General features: G+C 41.9%; 1 protein-coding gene across 1 annotated transcript in view; it reads right to left on the bottom strand.

Moving 5' to 3' along the window:
• Window positions 1-6255, bottom strand: part of PALMD (palmdelphin) — a 48878-nt gene extending 42623 nt beyond the window's left edge. The window contains exon 1 of the mRNA XM_082686479.1: window positions 6128-6255. Coding sequence (XP_082542605.1) covers window positions 6128-6172 — 45 coding nt within the window. The 5' untranslated portion in view covers window positions 6173-6255. The remainder of the gene's footprint in view (window positions 1-6127) is intronic.
• Window positions 6256-12348: the final 6093 nt, after the last annotated feature.

Here is a 12348-nt window from a genome sequence, read left to right as displayed (position 1 = left end):
GTGACAAGCAGAAGAATTGACCCAACTTGTGCTATTTAACGAATCCCTTAGCTTTTCATGGTGTTAGGTTTTGCATCTACAAAATGGGAACGGCGACATCTGCTTTCACAAATACTCATAGGATATTTGGACAAATGAGATACGGATGTGAAAGTTTCATATATATATAGAATATATATATTTTAAGGTCTAGGTGCTATGTGACAATAGGTGCTGTTATTATCATTATTAATCTTGTAATTCTTTCATTTAAGAAATGTCCTTTATGTTTTAGATCTGTGAGTCTAGGTGGATTTTGAGTAACAGTGGTAGCTCATTTGAATATGTTGTACCCCTATGTCAATCACAGACACAATTACACATGGAAAATGTGGTGCTTCGGACAGGAACCAGTTTTGAGTTCTTTTCAGAGCTTCAGAGAATTATCTGGTTCCATGTCTCTAAGGGCTTGACTGAGTCCTCTCAGTCGCTGGGGGTTTTATGGAAAAAAAAAAAATTAAAAAACGTAAAAAAAGCAACCCATAAAAAACATTAAAAAAAAAAGTTTGGATCTCACTCAAACTGTTCCTATGTCTCTTAGGAAAGCAGACATCCCACAGGCTTCTTGGTGAGGGGACTTGTGGAGGCAATGAATTTTAAGGGAGTCTCTTCCCCAAATGACATCATTGTCACTGACATAAGTTAAAAGATTTATATTTTATTTTTAGAGAAGCTAGGCCATTTGAGACGGGGGATGAGGGAGTGGAAGCCCCGTTTGAGTTTTAGCCAGAGCCCTGTGACCCTTGTTTATACTCTAGTTAGATTTCAGAGCTCAGACTCTGATTTACTTCAGTCCGAGTTTTGTAAAGAAGCAGCTTTTGTTTTTTAACCATCCAGTACTATGCAGAAGGTTCCTGGGGATCCTTGTTCGGAGAAGTCTTTGCAAAGCAGCATTATCATTCTGTAGCACGCTGGAAAAACCTCACCCTGTTATCAAAAAGCAGTTTCCTTAATAACTATCGAAATTATTATACCTCGTCACATGCCCTCCTTTGTGGGTGGGCTATTATGTTTGGCAAAGAAATGTGGTACAGCACATTTTGTTTGAAGCAACCTTTCCCTCTCTGGAAGAAACATGCAATCTCTCAGTATGGCTCTGTGGAAAATTGGGCTGAGGCTTGATTGTTCTAATTCTCACACTGGACTTCTTTACTGAAGAGATTCCTGCGTCTCCATGTACCATTGATATGGGCTTGTCTTTAGATGCCCAAGACAAATGAGAAGACCTTCCTGTAACTTTGTCTTAACACGAGGTACTTCGGAACAATGGTGCCTCTTGCGTTCTTTTAGCCATTATGATTTTAAGAAGTCCTTAGAACTCTAAATGAGGCAATGATCCAAACACACGTAAGGGTTTATCTTCAGGAAAGAGCCAGGAGGCTTGCTCTCCTTTTTACTTTCCTATCTGACAGGCAGAATGAATGGGGGAGAAATATATATGGCGGGCCCAGGAAGTAGAATTAGGGCTGGTTTCTGGGGTAACTTGGCACCATGCTGAGAAGGGCCCAGCACTTCATTTAACGCTGTGCTGTTGCCACGTTGATATTTTGAGTGCTTTTTGAACAAGGGTCCCCACATTTTCCTTGTGTGCTGGCCCCATAAATCATGTAGCAGGTCCTGCTTTGAGGCCATCAGCTGTCTTACTAAACACTAGAAGATCCCAGATATGGACAAAAAAGGAATGGGATGAAGTGTGGTGTCTGGTGACAGGCTATGCATGCTAATGAATTAACTAGAACCTGTGTGTGTGTGTGTTCTTGTTTTAATGTTGGTCTTTGTATTGGGTGAATTTCTGTTTTATGCAAGGAAATTTCTACCACCCAAGTTCCCACGTTTACAAGTCTAGAAAAAATTCCTTAGAAGTGGAAAGAAATAGGGAGTGGATCTGGGGAAATGTGAGAGCTCCTTATTATTTTGCGTCACGAGCGGCTTTGGCCGGCAAATCTGGCTCCGTTGCTCAAATTCCAGCGTCAGGACTTTATATGGCTCCCTTCCAAATGGAGTCAGTTCTAGGCAGGTGCTTGTTGTTGTGATTAGTTCTGTTGTCTAAACTGTGACAGAGCTCACCTCCTCCACATCTATGCTTACATGTCACCCCTCTGTGAGGCCCGTCCTGTCAACGTCGCTGTGATCCACAGCCCACTCCCTACTCCTGGTAGTAGTATTTCCCTTCCTTTCCTTTAAATACATAAGGCCTGGCTCATAGTAGGTGCTCGATCACCATTAATTGAATAAAGGAATGAGGAGACGGGTTGATAGCACACATTCCTAACAATTACAGATAAACCTTGATGAGAATTAAAACGTTCGCTTTATTCTTATCTCTTCACTCCCCAGCTGGGTCTGTTCTCGGAAAAATCGATTCTCGTTCTCAGAATTCTTCCGGGGTCAGCCCCCAAACAGTGCTATTTTTATGATCTCTAGCCAGTTTAAGGTCTAGGAGTCTTCCAGTGTGAGTGTCCCCATGTTATTTAGGAACTGTATTTTCTAAGGTCATGGTAGGAAGGGAGATAAGATAAAGCGTTCCTTGCAGAGTAGGATGTCGAGAACATATGGAATGTTACTACTCCTAAGGGAGGGGATCTCTCTTTTTCTGGAAGGAATTGGTCTAGGTCTTTCACTGGTTTTACTGTGGGCCAAGTTTCCTGCCAGAGAGGAGTTCTGTTGGGATAGCTGTCAGTCCTTCATCTCACTCTTCCTGAGGATGCTGGAAATATCAGCGTCATCTATCCCAGTGATATTAAAAGTGAAATTCAAATTACTAGTCTACTTCAATAGATCTTCTTTTGTATAAAAAATGGCTATTTGTTAAAATATGTACTAACTTGAAAAAAGCCTTAAGAAACTTTTCATCTAATCACTTTGAAGCAGTCCTGTTTTTGAGTTACAGCTGAAAACTGAACTCTTTGGCTAAGAGATACTTTGATGATTAATTCAGTGAAGGAAGGGTTGGTACATGGACAAAGTAATGAAGGAAGAACGTGAGAGTACATGTATAAAATAGAATCCATATTTGACATACCCAGACTGATATACTGGTTTTTAAACAATTGTTTCTGTGTACTTTCCATAATTTTTTCTTTATTCTCTTTGAGTTTTTGAGAAGACTTCTGACAATCTAAAATTGTTTACTGATAGAAGTGAAGGACACAATTACAGTATTAGTTTTCAATCTGAGAACCTAACTGCCACATTCCACCTACTTACTGTGCTTTATCTATTTATTTATTTATTTTTTAGAGGAATAAGAGGACGGGCGGGAACTTGGTTCTGTCAAGTTCTAGGCATAGACATTTGTGTTTTTCAACTCCTTGCAGTGGAAATAATGACTGTTTGGACACTCAAAACCAGGTGGAATAAATGTACAGTAAAGAACATCTCGTTTCACAGTGAGGAAATGGAGGAACAAGTTTTAATATAAAAATCAAATAGAGGGGCACCTGGGTGGCTCAGTGGGTTAAGCCTCTGCCTTTGGTTCAGGTCATGATCCCAGGGTCCTGGGATCGAGCCCCCCATCGGGCTCTCTGCTCAGCGGGAAGCCTGCTTCCTCCTCTCTCTCTCTCTGCCTGCCTCTCTGCCTACTGTCTACTTGTGATCTCTCTCTGTCAAATAAATAAATAAAATCTTTTAAAAAAAATCAAATAGATCTGAGAATGAAAAGGTTTTTTTTTTTTTTTTCCCCGTTCCCTAAGAAAGTCTATGAATTGCTGTGTTTGCGTACTTTGGAAAAGTCTTATGATTTTGTTTCTTAAGCATACACATATTGCTTCAGTGAAAGGAAATAGGAAGAAAACAGTTAAAATGAGAAGACTGTGTCTGAGTTTTAGTTTAGGTCAGAGATTTCGAAAATTTTAAGTACTTCCTAAAGTGAAACAGTCCCAGCGAATTTTCTGGATACTGTATGTTTTCATTTTCCCAGGGGGGATGGGGCAGTGCTGAGGTGGCTTCCTGGTAAAACAAGGGTGGGGAAAGCTGGCATGTCCCGGGGTGTCTAGCAGGAGGTGGATGTGTTGTTTCCATGGACACACCACTGCTCTATTTTCCCCTCTAGGTTGTGACAAATGGGACTGAGTTTTGCCTGGTGAGGTGAAGGCTAGTATGAATTTATTCCCCAAAACTTTTTTTTCCAATCACCCCCCGCAACCTCTGTAACCTTCATATAAACAATTTACGTCCAAGGTAGAATTACTTTGTGATCTTACTTTGGAGATTTGCTTAATTCCTTCTAATGGAATAGTTCAGGCTAATGGAACAATTCAAAGTGTAGGTGTGTGTGTATGCGTGTGTGTTAATCATCAGAAAAAGTACACACCAGTATACTCAGGAACCTACTTACTCTCTTGCCTGCTTGGAAGGCGTGATGCCTCTTGTTCTACCTCTATTTTCATTTGGAACCCTCAGTGCAAATTCCTGGTTTTCCTGAATAACTGTAGGCAGTCATAACTTCAGACCACGTGCTGTTTCAGTGGGAGTTAAAAGGTGCTCTGGAGGGAATGTGGGCTTCAATAAGGCTGTGCTATAGTTCAAGAAGGAAAATGGGGAACAACGGGCTTGTGTATTTCGCCAGCTACATGATATAGTTTAGTAATTTGGGAGGTAGAAGCAAAGGCTGAGCTGGTGCCCACACAACTCACACAGTGTAATAAAGTAACCTTTAGACAACAGCTGTAATGCAAAAAGCCCATGCCAAAAACAACAGAGCAGGGCCCAGTTCCTGTCCCTTAAAGCCTGACAGCTGAAACGGTGGCTGACTTTAAAGACACACACACAAAAGAACAAAACAAAACAAACAATAGTTCCAAAGCAAAGTTTTCTGTAGAAAGGGAAATGTACTAATTAGAAGCTAGACATTTCAAAAGCATTGTCTTATGGAAAAGCGCCAACCTTATTGGTGGACGTCTGGACTTCTGGTTCCTTACTATAGGCTGAGAAAATGCTTCAACTTCTTGAATCATTTTTGGGTGACACTAAGACATTGTATCCATTTAATAAAAATGCTAAATTTGGATTAGCCTTATTATTTATGCTCTGGGAACTGGAAGAGCAGAGAATAATATCCTCCTACCCATTCTGATTTAACATCAGTTTTTAAAAAGTACTCATTTCTTCCTGACAGCTAATTTAAGTGGCAGAAAATGTTGAGAAATTGGGATCTGGATTTCCAAGTTTTAAGAAAATTATATCACAAATTGTAGCTAATCGTAACTGACTGTGCCACAGATTTCCAGGTTACTGCCAAATACAGGATTTCAGAAAATTAAAAAAAAAAAAAAGCCAGGTCACTTAAGGAAAGTAGTTTATTTCTTGCTTCGATTCTTTCCCAGAACAGACATAAAAAATACACTATTTTCCTTCCCGGTATTAAGAAGATATTTTCCAAATCCGCAGCATTGCACGCATTGCATTCCTTTATCAGGATCTTACTCAGTTTGTGACTCTGCTGAAAACTGATCTCTAAGAATGAATCTGATACGTGCTTTTACCTACTTTTCTCTTGTTTAATGCTTAGTTTAATTAAGTACAATGACATTCATTCGGATTCTGTTAGGCTCTCTGGAACATACTACCTCATAACAGATAAAAAGTTTCAAGTTGTTTGTTTTATTCTTCCTCTTTCCCCCATTTCAAAGAATTTAACTTTTGCGTGTATTCCTTGCTTTAAAAAAGTCTCCAAGTTGAGGATCTGCTTTTTAATCCCCTGTCTGGCAAATACCCACTGGAGGAGAAACTGCCTTTTTTTTTTTTTTTTTTTTTTTTTTTTTTTTTTTTTTACAAACTGCCTTTTTAAGGTACTGAGAAGGTACATGACAGTGAACCGAACTGCCTCCCAAGCTTCAGATTGCTCTTTAAGACGGCTGGCCGGCACAGTTGGGCGAAAATACAGACCACTGCCCTGCCCGCAGGTTCTGAAGCCCAAGAATGACAGAGGGTCACAGGGGTTAAGAGAGCGCCCGAGCCGCGTCCACGAAGGATGACAGTTCTGTTTTTCCACTCAGCGGCCGGGGCTCGGAGGCCCGGGGCACCAGCAGCGCGTCTGCCCTTCCCCTCAGCAACCACCTCCCCGAGTGATAGCTGGACGCAGACTTACTGTGATGGCCTGAAGTCTTTCCTTCACCAGCTCGGCTTCTTCCATGCTGGAAGTCAGGGGCAGGCAGACGGGGGCAGGAAGTCCCAAGCTACCATAAAGCAGGAGCCTCCTGGGGGAGAGGCGAGGGGTGACAGTGAGAAAGCCCTTGGCCCCCGTGGAGGAAGGCAGGAACCCCCGAGGCAGCAGGAGCGTCTCTGAGCAGATGTCCAGAGCCGGCCAGACAGACACATGTAATGAGAGTGTGCTGGGGAGGCAGACCCTGAGGCTGCTGGCGAGAGCTGACTGACAAGTCTGAGCGGCAGCCGCACCAGCCCTTTTCCTTCAGGAGCTGCCAGCTCTTTGTTGTAATGTGCACAGTTAGCAAGGCACATTTTCTCATTAACTGTTCCTTACCCAACTCATTATTTTCCAGGAGTGGCCCAGGGAGCCCGGAGGCAGAGGGTGTCATCGGCCTGTGCTCTAGCGACACAGGGCCACCTCTGGGTGTGTGTGGGTCTGTGTGTATGTGTGTGTGTGTGTGTGTCCAAAGTTTACCTGCACCCTCCTCCCGAGTTTGCAGAGACAGAGCCTCGCCTGGACTGACTGGGGCAAGCCACTCGTTTGCCTTTCTTCCTCTGACCGGCTTCAGGCAATAATAATAAATTCTGTGTTTATCTCAGAACTGGGTATGGGGGCAAATTTTCCTCAGGTCGCCCTTCCGTCTCCCTCCTGCTCCCACTCAAGCAGTTGCTTTTAAATTTTGGAGTCTTGAGGTCAGGGAGAAATCAAAGGGGTTAAGGTGACACTCGGCCCACTGAACAGCATTGGGTGTGATTTAAACATCGAGTACCACCCTTGGTTATTTCTTGTCTTGGATTGCCACGGGGTGCCATTCTTCCTTGGACCTTATTCAGAAATGACACTCTGGGCTTTCAGGAAGGTGCCCATTCGGACCTCACCAGTGCTGCAAGAGAAAGGAGCAAGCCTTTGAAAGTGTGGCCAGACATTTTGTAACTCATGTGGTCTGACATTATATGGGTGTTCCCCTGCCCTTTAGAAAAAGAAAGCCAAACCCAGTGAAACACTTAGCAGAGGCTGGAAGCTTTACCATTGATCTTGTTTTCTTTCCTCTTTGATTTCTTTGATTAAATTTTGTGCAGTAAACCATAATTACCATCTACCTTGTTGTTCTGTGTTTGGATGTTATCAAGCACCTTCAGATCAACATTCAGCTGAACACGTTAAAGAGACAAGCCAGACAGTGACCATGTGGTTTAATTTCCTACACACTGTTGATCGTAATAATAATAGCTAATCTTTGTTGAATACTCTCTATAGAGAAATACTCCACATACTAAATATCATACAGAGTGCTGGGAGATAGATGCTATTATCCTTACTTTACAAACAAGGAAACTGAGGCTCAGAGCCGTAATTTGCTGCCTAGCTAATAATGGAAAACCCAAGACTGGCTGACAGACTTCATGAGAGCCGTTCATCAAGGCCTACCCAAGAAATGGAGCAAGGGAAGACACAGGTTGAAGGCTGAATCAGTCTTCATGAAAAAGAGTTGGAACCCCAGCCTGTTCTTCCATCTAGCTTCCAGAACACTTACATCTGGAAGCAAACCCCTTAGGGAGAACTCCTTGGGAATCTCTACAGTAATTTAGTGGCCCTAGAGAGAAAAGATTTTTCCATATTGTCATGTGGAGCTACCCAACGGCAGAGTGAATCCCATCAGTGTCAAGAGTCTGAAATCATCCTTGAGAGTAGCCTGACCTTGTTCATACATACTCAAAAGAGATGGTTTGGGAAACTAGAGAAGTGGAGAATTGATTAGGCCGGGGCCAAGTCTGGTGACTATTGGATGGATACTTGTGCTTAAAAAAAATCAAGCCTTCAGAATTTTTTACTTTGTTTGTGTAGGTCCTGGATGAAATTAAATACAAGGGAGAAGCAGTGATGAATATCTCAACCGGAATTGCTATTTGCAGCCCGGAACAGATGGGCAGTTATCCAATTATTAGTCTGGATATTTCCTAAAAACAATTTACCGCTCAAATATCATTTCTGCTGTGGGAAAACCCAAAGGTCTTCTAGTGTAGGGGAGGATTGGATAAAATAAGACCAGGGAATTTAGGAGGGAGCAGAGTTGTGACAACTGTTGGTACCATTCTGTGTTTATTCATTTATTTAGTTGATAATACTCCTAATTGCTAATATTTTAAAGGCATTTGTTATGCATTTATTCTGCACATACTTATTGAGTACCTGTGATGTGTCACACACTGTGCTAGGTGTTTGGGATACAAGGATGAGTAAAATTCCTGCTCTCTGGAACTTCTCTTCTGGTAGGTAATGAAAGATAAACATAATAAGCAAGCAAAACAGAGTAGGTAAGAAGATGGTTCTGTTGGAGTCTTCTGAGTAAACAATCGGCAAGATGGGTGGAAAGTACTAGATTTTATTAAGAGAATGACTCTGTGAGAGAAGATTGGGGAGGTAGGCAAAGAGGGCAGAAGCCTGGAGTCTGGAAGAGTGGTCAGACCGTGTCACAAGTCTGGCTCAAGAGAGGGAGAGAGGAAGAGAAAGTGGCGTGGGAACTGCCTGAGCTGCAGTGCAGGCTTCGTCAAACTGGCAAGGCCATCAGAAAGTCCTGCGGCCAAGGCGTGTGGGTGGCTCAGTTCGTTAAATGGCCAATTCTTGATTTCAGCTCAGGTTATGGTCTCAGGGTTGTGAGATGGAGACCCGTGTCAGGCTCTGTGCTCAGCGCCCAGTCTGCTTGAGTTTCTCCATCCCTTCCCCTGATGGCATGTGTGCTCTCCTCTCTCTCTCTCTCATAAGTAAATAAATAAAATTTTAAGAAGATTTTAATTATTTATTTGTCAGAGAGAGAGAGTGCATAAGCAGGCAGAGTGTCAGGCAGGGGGAAAAGCGGACTTCCAGCTGAGCAAGGAGCCCTAATGCAGGACTTGATCCCAGGATTTTAGAATCATGTTCTGAGCTGAAGGCAGATGCTTAGCTACCTGAGCCACCCAGATGCCTCTAAAAAAAAAAAAAGAAAGAAAGAAAGAAAGAAAGAAAAAGAAAAAAAAAAAACTTAAAAAAAATCCTGGAGCCAAAGTCAGCTACCAGAGAGGGCCCATGTCTGTCAGGAATGAGCTTATAGCATTTCTGCCCTACTCACCCACTGGCTGGGAGTAGACCCTGAGAGATAGGGTCCTGATGCAAAGGCAGGGATAGATTTCAGGGTGCAACAGCTGGCACTCTTTATCAGTTATGTTCCTGTAGCTGGATATGTGGGCAGCACATTTCTATGACAGCCACAGTGATAAATGCATTGGAAAGAAAACAGAGCAAGGGAAGAGAATAAAGATTGCTAACTGGTGGAAGGTTGCAATTTGCAATTTAGAATGAAAAGGGAGCATTTGGATAAATGCTTGAAGAAGGGGTAACAGTTAGCCACAAGTATTCAAGTGGGAAGAACATATCAGGGGAAGTCTGTGCAAAGGCCCCAAGGTAGACTTTCTCTGGCTTATTTTAGGAACAAGGCCACTGTGGTGTGACAGCAAGCGCTGCAGGGAATGGTAACAGAGGTGGCTGGAAATGTAAAAGGTCCCAATCTGCGTAGGTCTTACGCGACACTGTAAGGACTTTGTTTTTATTCAGTGTGGAGTGAGGAGCCCTTGAGATATTTTATACAGAGAAACGGCGTGACCTAGCTGTTTTGCAAGGATGGAAGCAGGGAGAGTAGGTAGGACACTATCGCTGTAATCCAGTTGGGAAATGATGCCAGCTTGAGCCAAGGTGAGAGCAATAAGGGTATTTATTGGGAATTGGTTGAACTGCGGATATATTTTAAAGTAGAACAACAGGATTTCTTGACATTGGATAGAGAGTTTGAGAGAAAGAGAAGATTCATGATAACTCTATGACTCTTGGACTGAGCAAATGGAGTTTACCATCAACTGAGATAGGGAAGTGGTGACATAGTTTTCTTCTGACAGAGAGGGCAGATACCAACTGCTCAGTTTGGGACAAGTTAATTAGTTACCTCATGGAGATGTTGAGGAGAAACTGGATATATGAGTTTGGAGTTCAGGAAAGAAGCCTCATCTAGATTTACAAAATGCGTCACATCTCTGAAAGTGAGCTGGATCACAAAATATCTAGAACTGTAATTCACAATGGAGCAGAATCTAGTGAACTAGCATTCATTAAACATTAACTAAATACGACCAAATTCAGTCTCTGTAAAACACATAATCCATAGAACTTATCTGCTCCTAGATATCTCGTTAAACGAATTTTACCAAAGACTTTGGTGTTTGCCAAGCAATGTAAATGAAGTTGTCAAGAGTTAGAAATTAAAATCAATGACCCGATCTTGTGTTAGGAAGTAAGAGTTATAACAGATTCTGAGACAGTGCCCTTTTCTTTTCTTTCTTTCTTTCTTTTTTTTTTTTTTTAAGATTTTATTTATTTATTTGACAGAGATTACAAGTAGGCAGAGAGGCAGGCAGAGAGAGAGGAGGAAGCAGGTTCACTGCTGAGCAGAGAGCCCGATGTGGGGCTTGATCCCAGGACCCTGGGATCATGACCTGAACTGAAGGCAGAGGCTTAACCCACTGAGCCACCCAGGCGCCCCGACAGTGCCCTTTCTTAAAATGAATTCACTATCTCATTGGAGAGGTAAGACACATGTTAGAAAAAATTAGGGGACAAAGAATAGTAAACCAGCTGTCATTGTATTGTGATAAAACAAAGTTCTAACTATTGGACTATTTGGAACCACGAGAGTATAGCATAGAGTAATGGTAGTGTGGCGCATAAGCAGTAAGTGTGAAGCGAGTTGAAGAAGATAAAGATTAATGTATGTTGCAGAAAAGCCACTGTAGGGGAAAAGCAGAACCTAAAAGCCATTAAAAAAAAAAAGATTTTATTTATTTATTTGACAGAGAGGGAGAGATCACAAGTAGGCAGAAAGGCAGGCAGAGGGAGAGGGGGAAATAGGCTTCCCGCTAAGCAGAGAGTCTGATGTGGGGCTCGATCCCAGGATCCTGGGATCATGACCTGAGCTGAAGGCAGAGGCTAAACTCACTGAGCCACCCAACTGCCCCCTAAAAGCCATTTCTAAGGGTGAGATTATCACATAATGTGATAGAGGATCAGAAAGGAGATGTCCTTACCTGGGAGAGAGGAGAAATGAGACAGAAAGATTGATGGAAATATACATCCATACCTAGAATTTGATGTTCAGGAAAAATGGACTAGGGCAGTGGCTGATGATAGATCCCATTCATATTTTAGGAAAATAAAGCCGTTGACCTTTTAGAACATACAGGAAGATTAGGTAGGAAGGTAGGAGATATGAAATGTGAGTGCTTGTGGAAAGAGACTAAAAATTTGCCAATGTTCTGAAGAAGGAAAGTCTCTAGGCTTTTGCTTGTCTTTTAGAAGGTCTGAATCCAGAATCCAAAGCATAGGACAGAGTAAGCGGAATGGTACTTAACATGCTAATTTAAATATTTAAAAACCCCAAAGTTACAGCAATAAGAATGATTTATAAGGGAGGAAGCCAAAAAACATTTGAGTGAGCGTAAAATTGGAGAGAAGAATGAGAATTTGTAGGTTCCAAATTAAGTACAAAAGGGAAGCTTAGATTAGAGATTTTGGATTGAAAACCACAGAGAACCAAAGTCTAAATAAGGAAGTAAATATTTCTTGGATGTCTATGTGAAAAAGCTTTTCTAGAACGTAAACAAATTTTTTTATCGACATATAATGTAGAACTTTTTTGAACAAAGTAAGTGTTCACTCCTGACTCTTTTCTCTCTCTCTCTCTCATTCTTTCTCTTTTCTTTCTTTATGACTTTTCAGACTTCTGAAGTCCAGAAGCGGTACTGACCTAAAGACAGGAAATTTCCTTTTTCCTACTATGTCTCTGAAAGAATCGTAAAGGAAAAAAAAAATCCTGACCGTCACATTTATTTGTACTGACGAGGCCATCTCCTTTTTTATTTTTTTTCTTTTCTCTTTTCCTTTCTCTTCTCTTTTCTTTTTAAATGTTATTTATTTATTTGAGAGAGAGATGAGGAGGCACAGAGGGAGAGAATCCCAAGCAGACTCCCAGCCGAGCAGGGAGCTCACGACCCTGAGATCATGACCTGATCCAAAACTAGGTGTCCCCAGGCCATCTCAATTCTTCTTACCTTTGACACTTACTCTTCCACATGACTGGG

Source organism: Mustela nivalis (genome assembly GCF_964662115.1).
Source record: "Mustela nivalis genome assembly, chromosome: 10".
Taxonomy (NCBI): Eukaryota; Metazoa; Chordata; class Mammalia; order Carnivora; family Mustelidae; genus Mustela; species Mustela nivalis.
Note: the sequence above shows the minus strand (reverse complement) of the source record. Positions and strands in the feature narration are given on the sequence as shown.